Source organism: Melospiza melodia, chromosome 22, assembly GCF_035770615.1.
Source record: "Melospiza melodia melodia isolate bMelMel2 chromosome 22, bMelMel2.pri, whole genome shotgun sequence".
NCBI classification, from domain to species: Eukaryota; Metazoa; Chordata; class Aves; order Passeriformes; family Passerellidae; genus Melospiza; species Melospiza melodia.
The window spans coordinates 12,272,237-12,291,801 of NC_086215.1; the positions used below are offsets into that span (position 1 = coordinate 12,272,237).

Here is a 19,565-nt window from a genome sequence, read left to right on the forward strand (position 1 = left end):
TTTTTCTTGTTCTTACACATTTTTGGAGTTGTTTGCTGAGACCTCGGCCCTGGCCAGGATCCGCTGTGTCCTGCCCCGGCCGCCCCTGAGGATTCCCTCACGGCCCCTCACGGCGTCCTCACAGCCCCTAAAGGCCCCTCACGGCCCCTGAGGATTCCCTCACAGCCCCTCAGGATTCCCTCACGGCCCCTCACGGCCTCTCAGGATTCCCTCACGGCCCCTCATGGCCCCTCACGGCCCCTCAGGATTCCCTCACGGCCTTTGGCGCAGCAGACAGAACCGGACACGCTGAGGTTCTGACACAGATCTCACAAGCAGAGCAAGACAAACCCAAATACCCGGGTACTGGTTCTGGAAAGGAATTCAGCTGGTGCTTTTAGAGGCTGCGGCCACGCCACGCACAAACCCCGAGTTTAGTGAGATACCTGACACAGAAAACAGGCAGGAGCCACAATTTCGGGGGAAAGCAGAACAGCAGGAAATCCCTAGTTAACCCGATTTGCAGGAGAACACGACTGACTCCATAAATATCCATATTGATGAATTTAACAGAAAGAGCCAATAACTAGCAAATCTTCCTTTTCCAAATGCCATACTGGAAATCTCCATGGGGTAGCTCTGTGTACCTCATTCACACTGTGCAAGAAACACTGTAGGAATATTATTGACAGAGTGGGCAGATCCTCTAGAAGTGACCATAACTAACTGTGTTCAGAAAGTATGAATGACACCTCATAAAATATAAGCTGATGATTCAAATATTCAAATTAACTTTCAAGACCTTCTTCCCATCCTCCAGCTCCCAGCGAAAGCTTGCCCTGGCCTCATCTCCAAAAAAAAAAACCTCTCCAAAATCCTGCAGATGAGTAGAATGTTCTCAGCCTTGGGTGTTGCCCAGAGCAGCCTGATTTTCCTGAGCTGTTTGTGAGTGCCTCAGTTCATCCCTAACTCGGCTTCCTCCTGCAGCAGCCTTGGCTTTGGGGCTCCACGGTGACTCCCTGTCGTGCTCCAGAGGTGTTAAATACAGAATCCATGCTGGGCACTACTGGCTTTTCTTTTAGGTGTTATCTTTGCACTTGTGTTTACTAAAACACTCACAAAGACATTTCCTTTTAAATCTTCTGCAGATTCTGCTGTAAAAGGCGTTTCATTATTTAGCATAACAGAAATAACCAAGAGCGTGTCCAGCACTGTTTATAAATCTGAATGCTTATGCCAATGATCCACGCATTAATGAGCCCACAAACCCATATTAACATAACACATGATACCAGATTTAGTCTGAAGCCCGTAAAATAAGCTGACTCCTATTCAGTGAAATAACGTTCCTCAAGGAGTTCTGTAATCCTCTAAATATAAAAGCTTCACCAGATTTCCAAACCCAAACAGCATACTTCATGTTTGAAGGGGTCCAGACTTGTAAGGTTGAAATATGCTTTTATTTTCTATATTAACTTATATAAACTATTTAAAGGTAGTTCTTAAAAGTGTAATAAAATATCCAGAGCTCTGAGAAGCTTTCAAATCCACCTCCAACATTGTTATAAGGCATTTCTGTAAACATTCACGTGAAGACACAGAACCTTCTGTCTATATAGAAGGAAAAAGCTCTATGCTTTGTTTTAAACAAACCAGGAGTTCAGAGGGCTGACCACAGCCTTTGTGTGCTTCAGCTCCCCTGGTTGAACATTGGGGACATTGACTGGTATTTTGCTACTTCCTCAAACACTGTAGGATGTCCATTTTATATATACGTGGGATTACTGCAATAGGCATGCCAATTTTGTAACAAAAAAATGTTAACGACATATTTAAATATACTAACAAGTAGCAAAAAAATCCACCCCAAAACACGCTCATGTGTACTCTGTGGAAAAAAAATAGTATGTAATATAAAGTAGACTATACAAGCAGAATTAGGGTTGTTTCCTGCCCAAAGAGACAGTGATACTTTAAAAAAACCCTCAAATTGTGACCATTGAAAATGAGGATTATTTCTAACCAAACAGACACATATACATGCAGTCTGCCCTGAGAGTGTTTTTAAAGAAGATTTTTATACTTCTGGCAGTTGAAGTTTAAAGGTCCAATTTCAACTCTCACCATGTTTCAGAATGCAATCTGTGCAATGCAGCAGAATGAAATGGTTCAGTAAAGGTGCTAGTGGAAATTCTTTTAATTAGGTCCAAGGCTTTTCAGTTGTCAACATGAATAAAGCAAGAAATGTTCCACTGCAAACACAGCCTAAGCAATAGAAATGGATTCACCTTTAGGAGGATGGTTTGGCTACAGAGCTGCAGTTTGCTCATTCCTTCCCGGAGTGAAGAGCAGCAGGCCTGGCGCCCTGGCCGAGCGCTCGCTGCAGAGCGGCAGCAGCAGCCCCAGCTGAGCTGGGACACCCCAGCCACCCCCAGGCCTTCACGCAGCAGCAGCCACGAGCTGACAGAGCAAGCTTGTACTTTATTCCTTTTAATGTGGGGCTCTGACTACAACTATGACTACAAGATGACACTTATTTAGAAATACATGAAAAATCCATACGGGTTGTGTAAAAAAAATTACTACCCCCTCTTTGCTATTCGCTGCAACACAGACGGTGGTGTAGGAGACTTGTCAGCAGCAGATGCACTTATTGTAATCACAGTCCTTAATAAATCTCTTTTTTTAATATTGATTATTTTAAAAGGAAAGTTACTTCCCAGGGTGCTCTCATGCTGCCAGATTTCCAGCAATACATCAGAAGCAGAAGGTGAAGAAGGGGCAGGTTTTCACATTTCAAATAGTTAATCAGTAACACAGTAGTACAAATCTTGATTTTCAGGGACATGACCTGACCACTTCAGAAGCCTGACAGCCAGCAGGTACTGCTGAGGTAAACTGGGGCAAAGGAACAACATGAGCTGACTCTGCTGGAACTGCCTCAATTCTGTCCAGCTCCTCTGACACAAATTCTAACTGGAAAGACCTTTGCACTGGGTCCTATATTTGTTTGGATCCTAAGAATTAGATAATAAAGAACAGTTTATTCTTGATTTCCAAGAACCAGTTTAGTAGCATCATCAATATCATGAAACTCAAGAACAACTCACTACCTGAGGCTCTAAAATAATCATAAGACTTCATTCACTTGATTTAAAAAGCAGTTCAAGGAGAGAGAAAAACAGCTTTTAGAAATTTTCCACTGGATTAATTACCTGATGGTGAATGCACCACAGAGAAGATGTTTTTGCTCACTGATGAATATAGATAGATTTGATTTAGCAAAGTAAATTTTGTCTATTCAGCAGCACATGAATTGCTCACTGCTCACATTAAGTAGCAAAACTGGCAAAGTAGTTTGATATAAAAAGCATTTATGATCAAGAAACTCTTGAAGACATTTTTAGTTTCTCAGATCATAAATGCATCTACTTAGACTAAGACCAGCGGGGAGACACACTCCCAAAATCTCCCAGGGAAGCAAAAAGGAACAAAAAAAAAAAAGAAAAGAAAAGAAAAAAACGTATAATGGATTGGCTTTAGCATCTCCCTGCTGAGATGAACAACTTGATCCACTTACAGTTCCAAACACATGATGCATGAAAGAACTGACAGAAATTCAATTCTTGCACAGCAGAGCAGCTGCTCTCTAGTGGTCAAAGCCAACTCTGGAGCCGTGTGAAGGGAGAGACCTGGAGGAGGAGCTGCTTGATCCAGGTAACTGCAACAATGCTCCAGAGCTGAATCCCAAGAAACCCCCAGCCCAAACATTAATTACACAACGCAACACGACTCGACTTAAAGCTTTGTTGTGAAAAATATTAATCCCAGCTGTATTTATATAGCAGTTGTGAAAAAAAATACCCCGTATATGCTACTGGTGAGCCCTGCCAGTTAATTGAATTTGCTGGCAGCACTTCCTCTGCTCTGCTCTCAACATCCTCCGAGATAAAATGGAGCTCTTAAATAGACCTGTGGAAAACTGAATCAAGAAATTTGAACTAATAAAACACAACTCTCTACTGTTATAAAAGTGAAGTAAAAGTAAATAATGAAAGGAAGGAAGTCTCTTAAAATTTATTACATTCCAAAGCTTGAAGTTCTGTGTTTATTGGAGAAGTCTCTTCTGATGTTCTACAGTGTGCCCTTTAATGAAGTCTCATAAAATCTAATATAATACTTGATTGTTGACAAATCATATACATGTCTGAGGCCCCGTGCTCCCTGTATCCAGACATTTCTTACATAATTCCATGAAATTTACAAGTCTGTCATTCCTGGGTTGTGGATAATGGCATGAGCAGTGACCAGCTGGCAGATTTGGATGCTGGGAGTGAAATCAAAATGAAAAACTATATAATGCCAGAAAAAATAATGGAATCAACTTTTACAGACTAAATGTTTGACTAAAGCCAAAATGTTCACAATCAAGATGGCCTGTCCTCCTGAGCTGCCTGTTTTTGAAGAAGGGATCCTGTTGGAATGCCAGGGCGCCACAGCAGGAGGCTCTGGGCATTCACCCTTCACTGCAGCTTCTCCTCACACACCAGCTTACACTGAGCTCCCTGCACCTCAATTCTGTTTCTCAACTGCACATAAGAATGTTCAGATCTGACCGTCAGTGCAATATTCCCAACTAGCAAAGGAAATCCAGATTTTCCCCTGCCACATGCTCCTAAACATTCACTCTCTGCCTTGAAAACAGCTTCTGACACTCTCACTCCTCTGCTCTCCCCTCTCAGCTCCTCCAGTTGAGATGACTGGAGCAGCAAGTAGGATGTCTTTGCATCCCATTAAATGTCAAGTATTTATACGCCATTACTATCAAGTTATTAAAAACATGAAATAATTTACCAATAAAAATGGTGAATGAGAAAGAAAATGAGTTCTGAATTCTAGCAGTGATTGAAGTCGATGTGAAGGCATCCATTTCATATAATATCTCAGGATATAAAATGCATGAAATTCCTTGAAGCAGTCACAGGACACAGTTTCATTTGGAAACAACAGTTAACTAAAGATGCAGATTTCTAGCTCATTAGCTGATTTTCACTGGGAGGCTTCAATGCACATGTGTAAATGTTGAAACAAACACTCCCAAACACTCTGGGACAGCAGGAACTGAGGGAAAGCAGTTCAGAGCTGCTATGAGAGCTCCCAGTGAGACCCCTCGGTGAAAGCCAGCAGGAACTGAACCCTTGGGCCATCACTCCATACATACCACATCGTTGGGGAGGCTCTGAAGGTCATCAAATGGGGTTTCCAGTGTGTTGGTGTCTACGTTAAGGATCACCACATCTTCCAGGGCCATGCTTCTTACTTTCTATAGGTGAGCAAATTCAGGAAAGGGAAAGGAAAATGTAAGTATGGGAAATTAGATTTTATGCATAAAGGACACAAGTGATGGCAGAACAACATAGCACTACAGAACCGCAACCATTTTAAACACAATCAACATTCCTGACTTGCTGTCATCATTTGTTTTATTTATTCAGTTTACAATGCTAAAAAATTAACCTTCAGCTGGCAGACTGAAGTTCTTAACAACATGCATATTGAAATTTGTCAAACCAGAGGGTCTGTGAGTATTCAAGCAAAGGTTTATTTCAAGCACCTCTACCAATGTTTGTCTTGGTGTCCTGTTTGCACGTTTAACAGTCTCTAGTCAAGTCAGGATTTCAAGCAAATTTTTTTATATTCGGAAATTCATTTAAATAACAATAAAGGGTAGATTTTCCAGGAATTGAGAGCTACATTAAGTCAGGGATGGGAACTGGTTTCCAAATTCCAGGTTGAATTTTGGAAGTATAATAAAGACAAGTTTACAACTGCATTTAAGTAAACTGGATCCTATGAGAGCCTAATCAGTAAATAATTAAAATGGGGGGAAAAGTCAAAGCTAAGAGAAATTTAATTCCACCATATCCTGGTCAGTAATTCTGAACTTTCTCTTCTGTTCCCATGAATTGAGGGGAAGTTTCTGATCTAGTCTGAAGTTCATATCTCCTGTAACAGTACTTATACATTGAAGAGAAAAAAAGAACCTATTTCTCAAAAGAATGATCATCAGTACCTGTAATTCTGAGTGTCTAAAGGTATCTGTGATCTAAGCAAATTTAAACACTGCCAGACTTGATTTCCCGGCTTAATCAACAGTAACTGAGTCACTGATACCAAACAGAGCAGCATTTAAACACTTAGCACTTCTTCCACTAACAGGAGACTTGAATTTTTTTTTTTTTTTTGACTGATTAATCACACAGGTTTAATCTCTTCAAATAAAGCTTTGAAAATTCAAAATCAGAAAAACTGGAATTATAGAATATGATAATTGAGGAAATTTCCCAGTGACACTGTAAAAGTGTTTAAGGACCTACCTACCTACACGAAGGAGCAAATGAAAGTTACTGAGCAGGAAAATGAACAAAAACATACTCAATTTTTAATTAAGGTTTTGTGGGGTGGAGGGAATTGTTTCCTTTAAAAGAAAGGAACTCAAGTCCTAAAACAATGGCAAAGTTGAGCCTTAGGCAGCTAAATAATTACCCTCAGTTTTCAAGGCTCAGTCCTCTGTCTATAAAGCAAACTGCTGTGTACTTAGAGCTGAAAAAAACCCAACAACCATAAAACCCACTTTGTAGACATTTAAGTTTAGGTCTTCACGAGACATTTCTTAAACTTAAATAGAAGAATATTACATTTAATGCTTTCCAAATAAAGAGCAGCAGCACTGCCTGACAAAGCAGGTACTTGGCTGGCAGGAACCAAAGGTCACCCCGTTGGCTGCATCTGATAAACTCTAAAGCAATCCAGGAGCCTCGCTCCTTTAGGAGTCCGGAAGCACCAGACAAACTGATTGCTCCTTCCTGCTTCAGAAAATTAAAAATCCCACTTATACTCAGAGGAGTCTAAAAACCTCCAACAAAAAGCTCTTGCAAAGTACTTAACCAAAGCCAGAAGCTTGTCAGCCTCAGTGAGGCAGGACAAGACAGAAACCCTTCTCCTGCTTGCTGCAAAGAAGCAGCACACAATGGTGAACGTGCCAGGGGTGTTTCTGTGCCTCTGGTGCTGAATCTGCACCTCCCCTTCAGCAAAATGGGGGCTCTTCTGGAGCACAGTGCCAAGCAGGGCTCAGCCAGGGGGAGAAGCCAGAAGGATGCCCTCATGGTACAGGGACTGTCAATGCTGCTCAGTGTGATCACCCCACACCTGGCCCAGAAATCATCGTATCCAAAAGGAAGCTGATAAACTCTGCACCACCGAGAGCTCAACCTCACTGTAAAGATCTGCAATATTTGTACAAAGGCAGTGGATTTCCCTGGAGACCAGCCCTCAGATTTAATAAAACACTGGAGACTGAATTGATTAATAGCATCTGTCTTGCAATGCATTCAAAAACATATAATTTTTTGATGGTCTGATTGTGGCTCATTCTACAGAAATGCAGACTGACCAGTTCATCTTAATCCTTAGTTGGTTTTGTCATCTCTCCTGTCACTACCATCTTTGATAAAGATTTACTGTCTTGTTGGAATTTGAGTAAAAATTCCCATCATTCAGCTGCAATTCTCACATTAAACCCCACTGGATTCTGTGAATCACAAAAACACGTAGCTAATTTTTCCCACATACAGTTTGTGTGTTGTCATAATTTTGAGGAATGGGAAGGGACAGCCACAAGCCACACACAGCTCAAGTCCATATTTCACATCTTCCTGAAGAACTAAACAAAACTTTACAAGTGATACCTGTGCAGCAGACTGGGCTGGATTCAGCAGGTTCATATTTTGCTGAAAAGAAATGTGGATAAGCAAAGGACTAAGAGGACATATGAACATTACAGATTCCTCATCTCATTTTCCCACAGATCAGGGATGTACTGAGTCAAAAGGAGAAATTCAGTGAAAATGTGCATCACATCTCACTCCTGCAAACCTTTCTTAACCATCCTTGCCCAATTACTTGTAGCCATAATTAATCACCTAAAATCCATTTAAATCAAACTAACATCTACACCTGCCTTTTATTTTAAATGTCTCTTCTTAAAAGAGTGGAGAGGTATGGAAAGCTGGTTTAACAAGCACACTGAACCCATTGTTTATGGCCTCTATAAACATGGCTTAGTAAGAATTACTGACTTAATCAGAGAGAACTTATCTCCTGGTGAAAAGAGCACTTTAAATTTCAGAAATGGCACCTTTACTGTGAAAATCTCTTAACTTTTCAAACAAACTCCGGGGGGCCTTAAACACCAGGTCCGTAAATAAGCACAGTCCGGGTGCCTGCCCTGCTCACAGGCAGCCAAACTCTTGAGTCATTTATATGTTTTATGTGGAAGTTCACAAAAACACAGAAACCATATTCTAATAGAAGAATGAAGGGGTGCTCCTCCATCCCACTCTAGAAGCAGTATTCATCCATAGCAGTAACACCAGTTTACACTAAATGCTATCTTATCAGCACTGGCAACACTTGGCAGGTTCTGCATTTTCTGTCATAAAGGAATCCCAGGTTAAACTTCTTTCAGGTGAACAATTTTATTGAATAGTTTAATTTAAACCAAAACTAAAAAACCTCCATAACCATCAAACACCAGCACCCCCTGCCTTTCCTCCCACAAGCCAGGTTTGCGTAACTTCACGGCGAAATTGCTGCCAAAACATAAACCAAGCTGATCATGAAGTTTTATAACCAGATACAAATGTGATCAGCATCTTTAAAAATGTTGTAACAGTAAAAGGGTGATACTTTCCACCGATTCTCTTGGAAAGGCAGAACTCCTAACAAAAACTAACATTCTAGTGAGCCTGTGCACTAGGTCTGAAATTGTTAAGAAAGTATGATTCACAACAAGTCTAAAATCCATTTGCTTAATGACTTGTCTCTACTGAATTAATAGCTTCCATTTATTTTCTTAAGGAAAACACCACAACGCTGCAGACAACAATGTGTCAATCTGGCTGCCAGAAGCAGGAAAGGCAGCGGATATAAAATTTTATTATTTCATGCCCCAAGAGCAGCCAGAAGGACTTAATGAAATCAGGGCCAGATTTACAATCTGAAATGGCTATTCAGCAGACAGCTCTGCTTCAGCGGGATGTGCCCCCTGACCCCGGGCCCTTTGATCGGGGCACAGCAGGTGGGCTGCGCCCCCAGCCCATCTCCCACCCTTCCGCCCGGCACCCCCACCTCTACAGGTGATTCCCCAGATCCTTATCACAAGCAGCTGTTGCCAGCTGAGTGACAAACAGCACCCGTGCTGCTGTGGCACAGAGAAAAACCTCTCTGCTGCTGGGGAAGCCTGCCTGGTACTGCAGGGCTCCCTTTCTGCAAACTCACCCTCAAACGTGCCCCCAGAATCCCTGATTAAAACATGGCTCTTATTTCCATTTCCCCAAGAACTAGATAAAAGACAGTTCCATAAGTAATCTGCCATATTTTAAATGCATTTTTATCAGTAGTCCTGAAACCACATACAGCCATATTGGGAATATTTGTGAGTGGCTAAACTGCATTTAGGGGTTTAAGACCTGGATTTAAGTTAATCTATAAACCTTCATTAAAATCCAATGGAAAAGCTGCACTTTCTCAGTTACAGGTAGAAAAAGCATTGATTTACTAAGTATAAATGGGTGGGAAAAGCTAATTAACGCTTCTCACCCCAATCGAAAATATAATTAACAATTAACAGTAGCAGTGGCAGATGCCAGTGGTCAATGGATTCTCAGGGTGTGTTCTGGGAAGGGGACCCCCATGGCAGGGTCAGGCCTGAGCCCAAACTCACAGAACCATTCTCAGGGCTCGTTAGCTCAGACTCAGTGCACGCTAATTGGGCTGTGGTCACACTGAATCCTGAGCAGGGCATCCTCACCCTGAACAGGAGCAGGGAATGTGCCCCAAAGTGCCCCCCAAATGCATGTGGGGGTTCTGAGAGCCCAGCTCCACTCCCCTGGCTGCACAGGAGACATTATGGACACCAGGTGAGATCAGCCTCCGTGTCCTGCCCCAGTCACACAACAGGAATTGCACTGAGCATTTCTTTCCTCACATGAACAGTTTTACTGAGAGCAGGTTGAAGTAAAACAAAAATCTATTAATAAAGCTTTTATGATATACACCAGTGTCCTCTTTCCTTAGGAAAAAGGTTAGAAGAACATTCTGAAATGCAATGTGCAATGTCACACACAAATTCATCCGGGATAATCTTGCAAGAATTACAGTTCTGAAGTCCCAGAAAAAGTCCTTTAATAACTGGAATATTAATTTTAAATATACGAAATACTTTTGCAATGACTGATTCTAACTCTAAATGCTGGGTCTGTGCCCCAAACAGAGCAGGAAAGGGTGGATGTTCTCCTGGAGCCTGCTGCCAGAGCTGCCCGTGTCAGAGCCCAGCACAGCCATCCCCAGCAGTCAATCAAAACCACATGTGCCCCAACTCCAGCAGGGAGCTCCTAGGTCAAGGGCACTCCCCCTCCATCAGCACCATCACACTGATAACCTCCCTGCACAAACAACTGCAGAAACAATCCTTTTCTCTGACAAAATGGAAAAGGCTGCAACTAAGTTTGACACGGCTTCCGACACACAGGGCAATTTTATATAATCTGAAGACTAAACCAGCCTACAGTGCACAGGCAGAAAACAGGATAGTGAAAGGGGTGTGTTCTTTTGATAGAGTTTCATTTTCCTATCTCATTATTTATCACTACTAAGTACTTATCTTCATCTAATATGAATTCAATTAGTTCCATAAGCATGTTCCATTATTCATGTGATAGCTCCAGCCTTGCTTATCCAACAGCTTATAAACTTTTAGCCTTCTTTGAAGTCACTTTATGGATTGCTAAATGGAAATCTTATAAAGAATGACTAACTAGGTGATGATAGAAAAGCTGAAAAATAAGAGCACAAAACACAGCTCTGTATTTTCTACCAAGGTTCTCCCCCATAAATCAGTTGGAGCCCTCTGACCTATAACAGGAGATTATCTTATCTCACTGGAGAACATTTCAGTCACAGCAAATTAGATTTAACAGTCAATGGATAGGCTTGATATTTTAATCATAAGAAAAATTTGTCATTTTCCATTAAAGTAACTGTTCCTTCAACAGAGCCCCCGTGGAACACGGGAAACTGCAAACTAACTTTGAGGTACCAAATAGCTCAGGAAAGATCTGAGAGCTGAGAGAGGCTGGATTTTGTTTAAAATCACCAACACTTCTGCTTCTTCCAGAGGCCCCATTCCAACGCCGGGATATCAAAACCCACAGAAACAAGACTAGAGGTAGAAAAGAATTGTTTCCTATATCCCAAATCCATCTTGCCCTGGCAGGATGAGGCTGCCACTGGTGCTGGCACAAGGAGGACAAACCCAGGCATGGGAGCTGCTCCAGACCTTCCTGCAGCACCCCCTGGGCCCCACACCAGGGCAAGGCCCACCTGCCCCAGGCACAGCGCCAGGCTGGCAGTGCAGCCCTGATCCTCACACTCAAAGTATGCATTAACACAACACTTCTGAAGTCCTATTTGTGACATTTCAGCATTTAGAGAAAAAGGAATACTGAATAATGGCAGTAGTTTGTAGTTCCAGTTTATAAAATTATTTTGATATGGAAGAGATAGTACATTTTTAAACAAACACAACTGTCAGGTCATGAGAAGAAGAATTGCTGTTGCAAGTATGATGTTATTTTTAAACAAAAAACCCACACAACTTTCCATACGAAGAAAGGGACAAATAGAGTGAGCATTCAGCACCACAAACTAGAGGTAACCTAGGAAGTGTTCAGCTCATGTGACAAATGTCACCTTCCCTTGCCCAGGGCACAAAAATTCTGCAGCACTTGCCACCAGGCAGATCCAGCACCACTGTGGAATTTTATGTTATTTTTTCAATGAAAAAAGCACAGTTAGCTGTAAGATGCAGTTCTGTGTGTAATTGAATTTATCCATAAGAGCAGAGAAAACAGTTTGGTTTATTTATTTAATTTATTTGATAAGGTACTTTGAATAACTGTACTTTGCCAAAGCGTGTCTGTGTTCCAGAATCTCTGGCTATTCAAAAGCCAGACTGGATTTAGTACTAAACAGATTTTTTCACGAGTTACTAAAATGGATGAAAATTGGCTTCTCCAAGAACAACTCCTTTTTTTGAGTTTTTACAGATGGAGTTTGGAAGGCCCACAGAGCCCTGCAGTCTGAAACACAGAGACAAAGGAAGAGGCAATGGATTTATGGAGAAGGCAGGAGTGAGACATCACACAAAGCAACTCCAAGGTGCAATTATTAAATTTCTTTTCTATATCCATTCCCAGGCCAACCACAGAGCTCGTTGTGAGCACAAACACCTGTGAAAGCTGCCAAGTGTGTGTATGGAGATCTTCTCCCAGCCCCTAGCAGCTCTCTTCCATCTTTTACAGATACCACAATTATCACACCAATGATTGCCTGGGACGGATGTGGGGCAGAAAGTTTCTTGATCTGAAAGAAGAATACATTTCTTCCTAGATATTCCCACTCTCCTGCCTGTGCAGTATCCAAGGGTGATTATGAGTAGCCCCTTGAACAGAGCATATGATGTGCAAACAAATGTACATGTACATGACTTTTAAACTAATTGGTTATTCACAAACACATTGTACTGCAATTCTTTACTTGGTTTAGCAGTATAAAGGGTATAAAAAAATTATCTGTACCCAGGATGGTAAGGAGAAGAAAAAAGACATCCTGTACATTTAATCTATCTTTTCATGAAAAAACTGCCTTCTAAAATTACCTCCCATTAATGCTGGAAAAAGGGGGATTTTACACAGCACACACAAACACACAACATTTGTCCTAGTGAAAGAATATTAATCAATATTTCCAGAAATTACATATTTTTATGGACAATACAAGAACAATTCCTTTATGTGATGTAAAGCCCAGCTCTCTAAACTGTTCTGTACCCTGAACAGGAAAGCTCTGTTTTCACACACAGGATCTAAACCAGGCACACAGGTCAGTCATGTCCAGGGGCACGCGCAGAGCCAGCTCTCCAGCCTGCCCAGGGAGGCCGAGATCCCCGGGCACGAATGGCTCTGCCCACCCAGAGCACTCCTGAGGAGGGCACGGGCACAGTCAGGGCTCCACAGTCAGTCACAGCTCCTGGGCAGGAATGGCTCTGCCCACCCAGAGCACTCCTGGGGAGGGCACGGGCACAGTCAGGGCTCCACAGTCAGTCACAGCTCCTGGGCAGGAATGGCTCTGCCCACCCAGAGCACTCCTGAGGAGGGCACGGGCACAGTCAGGGCTCCACAGTCACAGCTCCTGGGCAGGAACGGCTCTGCCCACCCAGAGCACTCCTGGGGAGGGCACGGGCACAGTCAGGGCTCCACAGTCACAGCTCCTGGGCAGGAATGGCTCTGCCCACCAGAGCCCACCCCCAGCACTCCTGGGGAGGGCACAGTCAGGGAGGATGAGGATTTCAGAGGCACCTTAAGTCAGTATCTTTTGTTGTCCCCCAGATACTTTTGAGGAAAGTCATCCACTGTTTCACCAGTGCTGGAAGCAAAAGCAAATGTGCTATTTCCACTTTTAGGGTTTTTAAAAAAAAGTCACATGAATTACTGGGAATTGTTTATAGGAGAAGCTTTCTGTGAGGGCTGGTACTCTGCCAGCTTTGTGTTAACATTAACTGCAAGTTCCTTCTTTTCAGATCTTTTGAACATTTAAAAAATTACAATCTGTCTGCGAAAGCCTAAAAGAGAACTGTAACTGTCAACATTGTGGTTTAATATCGACTCTGCCTTTGTGCCTGAGTCCAAGCAAGGCACTGAAGGGATTAAATGAAGCCCCAGGGCAGGGAGGGCAGCACGATGTGAGCAGGAAGTGTGCACAAGGAGCACCAGGAGCAAACAGGGCTCCTGAATGTTCCACCTTATCATGTGTGCCTCAATCGATTCCCCCAGCACTCCCAAATTAACAGCATTATTTCATGTTTAAGCATATGAATGAATGTGTAATTGCTTTCAGAATCCGGCTCTACATCATATCTCTATATATAGTTTCAGAAATTGTGAGAGACTTACCTCCATCAAACTTAAGTGTATTCCAATGAGGTAGGGCATGGGGGCACTGTGGAGAGGAAAAGGAACACAGCTTTACATCCTTGTAACCCTGAATAACACACATGACTCATTAAATCAGCTACAGGAAAACACTGGGATGCTGGATTAGCTTTTGCTTAAAAAATAATAGATAACATATATACAAACAAATCACATGTGAACAAAGTGTTAGTCCATATTTGAAGGATGGTTTTTAGTATGCAATAGTCTCCCACTGCTGTAAGACTTCACTTTTTCTTCACAACAGAATTTCCAAGTGACTAAGTTTAGGCAGGTACCTAAGGACAGCTATTAAACATAGGCCTAACACTGGGGTAATGTATACACATCACCCAGTTGTACAAGTTTTGACTTCTTTGAATGAGTCCAAACACATTTTTAAGTAATTTACTTTTAAGTATAAACCTTGATATGTTTTCATTTGGAAAAGAAAATAAAAAATGCTTTTGAAGATCCTGATAAACTCCAGAGTTCCTGGGACATCTGCTGATGCCAACAGTCCCCTCAGGACACAAAACTTCAATAGCCCAGAGGCTCTTAGGCCAGGTTAGCCTGGGCCACAGGGGTGGCACCTCTGTGAGCCCAGTGTTTAAGGGCAGATCAGCTCCCTGTCCTGTCCCTGATGTGAGCAGGCCCCAGCAGGAGCAGCAGAGCCCCACGGAGCTCCTCTGGTGCCCAGGGTTTCCAACGCTGAGCTCTCTCAGCCTCCCCCTCCGAGGCAATCAGAGCCATCAGCGAGGCTGCCAGAGCTGCTAATTGCAAATATGGCACATCCTGCCTGCGAAACGCAGCGCACACAGACAGACACAACTTCTAAAATAGAGCTCGGCTGGCTTTGGATACAGAAACTCAAAGAGCTCATTTTCAATTTCAGATGAAAAAATGAGAGAAATGTCACTGTACTGCCTTGGATTAAAATATCTCCCATATTGCGGCTCTAAGCTGGTGCCTACTGCTCAGTAAGAGCAGTACAGTACTGAAAAAGCTCCTGAGACACCAGGCCAGCAAAAATCCCTGCTTCTCCTTTTCCTGAGAAATACCTTAAAAATATATTTACTGATAAGCATATTAATATTTATGTTGTTTATTAATACACCCCCTCAAACTGCCACTCTGTAGGATGCTCTACCGAGGTGGAAACAGCCCCTGCTGTAGAAATTCCATGTGAAACCAATTTTTTTTCCTTTCTGAGACATCAAACACATACAACTTCCACAACCCCTTTGCAGTTCACTGGCAGAACATTCCAGTGCCTGTCCCACGTCACTGCAATGAGTGCACCCCCAGAGCCCTCGGGACAGAGCCCAGAGGGGCTGTTTCAGCACAGAATGACCCCCATGTTCTGTTTCCTGGGAATCCCACGGGTGGCAGCTGGGCACACACCCAAGTCCTGGGCAGGAGGTGTGACACTCCCCAGGACACTGGCCTGTGACACTCGAGGGCTGCTCAGCTGAGCCCTGCTTTGTCACAGACACGTTTGGCTTGTGACAAATGGCACCTCCTCAGCTCCAGTGGCCACAGCTGAGAAGCAGGGAACAGGCAGGATTTTATGCTGAGAGGAGGAAGCAGGGCTTTGGCTCGGGCTGCCCGGCCCCTCTGGTGCCACCAGCACCAATGTGGTTCCAATTAAGGACTTGCAGCCACGCCACAGCCTCAATCCCCAGCGCACAAAGTCAGAACCTCGGCAGGAAGTCTGAGCCCTGCAAATGCCTCAGCTAGTGGAACCTCAGCTAATGGAATGAAAGGAAGCAGGCAGAGTGCAGTATGGCTGAAAACCAGCCATTTATTAACATCTCCAAATGCAGCCAGAAAAGATATGGCTCAAGATACATGGATCAGCTTTGGATGCAAAGGCTCATCGTTTCAATTTTGAAGTGACAAAAGTTACATGTAACAGCAATACAGCACATAAAAAAAGTATAAGGAATGCATAAATAACCTCAGTAAAATGCAATTCTGGTAAAGAGCATAAATATTTCCAATAAAATCTACCAGAGAGATTCTATTCTTCCATCATCACTCATCAATGTGACTGAATAGGAAACACACCTAGAAGTAAATGCCCCAAGTTCATGTCAGCCTTCATAAATTGTTTTTATCACCATTTCTCTTGACCAAGAGTTAATCATAGGCCATTATTTAAGCAGACCTTTAGCATCCTGTGCAGGGGAAGGTGCTGTGTCCCCCCTTCCCCACCCAGGGCACACTGAAGCTGTCCCTCCTCATGCCATCCAGGTCCTGAGACGTGGAACAGTCCAGCAGTTTTTAATATTTGATCAGGGTAGATTTGTACTTGCAAGACTTCCAAGTGAAGTTCAGCAAGATGCATCCCTTGTATAAAGGGCAGAAACACTCAGCACAACCTTTAATCCTTCTGGGAGCCCTGGCAGATTAAAGACTGCCCTTCAGAGCAGGCCTTCCCCACTGCTTGACACTTCATCAGTCCTGGGGCTTCTTACAGCCACAACTACTAATTACTCAAAGTTGTTTGCTGGCAGCCAATAGCCATTAAGTGCAAAATTAAGAAGTATCAGTTTCTACCACATGTATTTACTGCTCAAACAAAGTGCCTGCGTGAGCCTTTTGGAACAAAGAGAGGGGTCATTACTCCTCTTGTGCTATGCTGGCTCCAAGGCAATCAGCCTTATTTATAATCAAATGAGTTATATAGGTAAATATCAAATCATTAAAGTAGCAATGCATAAGCATGAATATGGATTTTGGGGACATAATGGCTATATATTGCCCATTTATTACAGTTGCATTTTTACAATTTCTTTAATTCGTTTCCTTAGGCAAACTAGAGACCTCTTAATTATGCTCCCAAGAGGTGGGCAACTACTAATTGGAAGAGAAGCAGGTGAAATAGAGGGACATTTCTTCTTAAGTGAAAAAAGCTCAGCCTTAAAAAATACTGCAATTCACCAGAAAGCAATGTAAAAGCCCAAGGACCTCCAAAAGGTTCCTATTTACAGCTACACAGGGATTTCACCATTTTGCTTCACTGTTCCAGGAAAATGGATGAGAGCACATTTACCACATTCATGTCTTGCTCTGCAAACATTGACTTAACGGGTGGCTGTCTCCACACAACTTGGTACTTCCCTCTCCAGGGCAGTCTCCTGACTTCTCTTCACATTCCTCATTGCAATGCAACAGAATTCCCAAAATTTACTGGGGTAATTGATGCAAATGAGAAACTTGACTGCATAAATTGGAACAGTGCAGGGAATGCACAGCTGTCACCAGGAGAGAGAGCAGCTACAAGAGGCTTCAGTGAGTGCCCAGGTGTGCCAGGCCCAACGGCAGTGCCCACCCAGAGCTCCCCAGGCAGGAATTTTTGTTTCCCAGCAGCAGGAGGACTCCAGCTCCACCTCCACCTACTCGAGGAGCACATTGGCTACATGCAGATTCAGAAAACAGGAGAAAGGGGGCTTAAAAAACTCCTGGAGAAAGGGCAAACTGCCCCAACAGAAATGTTTGTTCAGCAGCTGTGCCAGGGTGCTCTCAGAATTGATTCATGTTGGCTGCTAAGCTGTCTGTCTGATAGAAAAGACTGCTTTAATCACCCTACAAAATGTAGTGTATCTTCTGGTGACAAAGCTCTGGGCCCAGCAAACACTCAGCTGTGTCCCAGCCCAGCAAAGCCAGGCTTTTCTCAGGGCTCATTTCAAACGCATTCACTCAGGGCAAGAAGGAAGCAAACAGTCACAGTGGGAGTGGTTTCATGGAAACGAGAAACAAAGTGGGAAAAGTAGTGAGGGAAATTGATGCACTGCTTCCTTCACATCACCAAATGTTTGAATTCCCAATATAAAATAGATGGACATGATCTGGCCAGTTCAAATAGCTGTGTGTGCCTAAGTGTTAATGCTTGGTGGCAGCACCTCCCTAGCCAGGACTTCTGGCACCTGCTGGCACGTGCTCCAAACAAACAAACCCCAACCAAACAACCCCAATCCAGCCACCAGCACAGCAGCTGTGCTTCTGTACTTCCTCTCTTGATCTGTATTCAAAGGAACAAGCAATTGTGCATTAAGCTATGGTCTCTAGTGACAGTATTTTAGTCTCCTGCACCAAAAATGTTTCCCTGGGCTGAGGGAATTCATTTAAGAGCAGTGCCTAATTAAAAGATACAAATAAAGGATAGCACTCTATCCCTTGCTTCCCCTCCTGCCCCTTGTCCTCAAGAGCCTCCATGACAGGGATGGGGTGACTGAAGTCATTCCAGCTCCAAGGAGGATCCACAGCAGCACTGAGTCAGCATCCCCACTACAGAGCCAGTGCCCTGAGAGCAAACACCTGGGAGACACAGCCTCTCAGCATTTCCAGTTCTGAGGGAAGGTACATAGTGAGCAATGCAGGGGAACAGAAATAGTAAGTTTAACAAAACCCTTTCAAGAGGGAAATGGGAAGCAAAAGGCAAATAATCACAGGTGGAATCTATTTTTTTTCAAAAAACTTTCAAAGATCTCAAGTGACAGACTCTATCCATCCTTCTGTGGGTTTCAAAAGAGCAGGAGAAGATTCAAAACATCACAGCACAGTCAGTAAATGAGCACAGCCAACTGAATGAACAAGATATTCTGTATTCATAAGAATTGAAGAATTCTCATTGCTTCAAGTTTTGTTCCTATTTCAGCTCTCTAAAATTCTTATGTCATATTTGCAAAAGAAATAACCAGGCATTAATTAAAATTAAATGGAACCCTTCTATTTTAAATAATCTCAGGTCATTTCCCTTTAGAGGCAGACACCAGGAAGCAGAAATGCTGCCTTAGAGCAGGGAGCTGAGGGCTCTCTCCTCCCAGGCAAAAATGACATCTCCAAGTTCACGTGGTTACAAAATAGATGGTGGACTCTGGTTTGGGAAACATTTTATGGCTCATAAATTGTTGCTAAATTGACTTACTCAAACAATGACTGAGTGTGCAGCTACCTCTCCAATTAAAGTTCCTGGCTGGGTAAGGAAATCAGTTGTTGCATTTGTGAGCTGCCGCAGTTGTACCTTTTGAAATCTTTGCACACAGCCTGGCTCTCTCCTGCCATGGCTGGGTGTTGGCCACCAAAGAATCCCCTCGGTGATGCTCAGGGACTCCTGGCTTTCTCTCCTGCCCCAGGCTTTGCTTTTTCACCCTCTGGGCGGGCCCCTGGCCCTGCCTTTGTCAGGAATCCATGAATAACCGATCTGAGCCTGGAGCAGCAGGTACCTGAGGGGAGCTGGGGCAGCCTCTCCAAGTGTTAATTACACGTGAGAAGCCCATTATCCAAGGACAGGCACCTGCTGGCACTGCAAATGACTGGGACCTGCTCTTCCTGTGCAGGGAGCCAGGGAAGGCTCATTTCCACAGGAGATAACTCTTTACATTCCTGACACAGCCACACACAACATTTAAATCAGCTGCACAGGAGCAAACTTCCTTTAAAGCTGCACCATTTGGTTTCCAGGCCCTCACTCAGTGCTGGTTATGCAGC

General features: G+C 43.3%; 1 protein-coding gene across 7 annotated transcripts in view; it reads right to left on the reverse strand.

The window, feature by feature from the left end:
• DENND1A (DENN domain containing 1A) overlaps window positions 1-19,565 on the reverse strand; it is a 147,183-nt gene that overhangs the window by 54,627 nt on the left and 72,991 nt on the right. For all 7 annotated transcript variants that reach the window (XM_063174438.1, XM_063174435.1, XM_063174437.1 and 4 more), the window contains exons 11-12: window positions 14,052-14,097; window positions 5,201-5,302 (exon numbers count right to left, since the gene is read on the reverse strand). In XM_063174438.1, coding sequence (XP_063030508.1) covers window positions 5,201-5,302; window positions 14,052-14,097 — 148 coding nt within the window. The remainder of the gene's footprint in view (window positions 1-5,200; window positions 5,303-14,051; window positions 14,098-19,565) is intronic.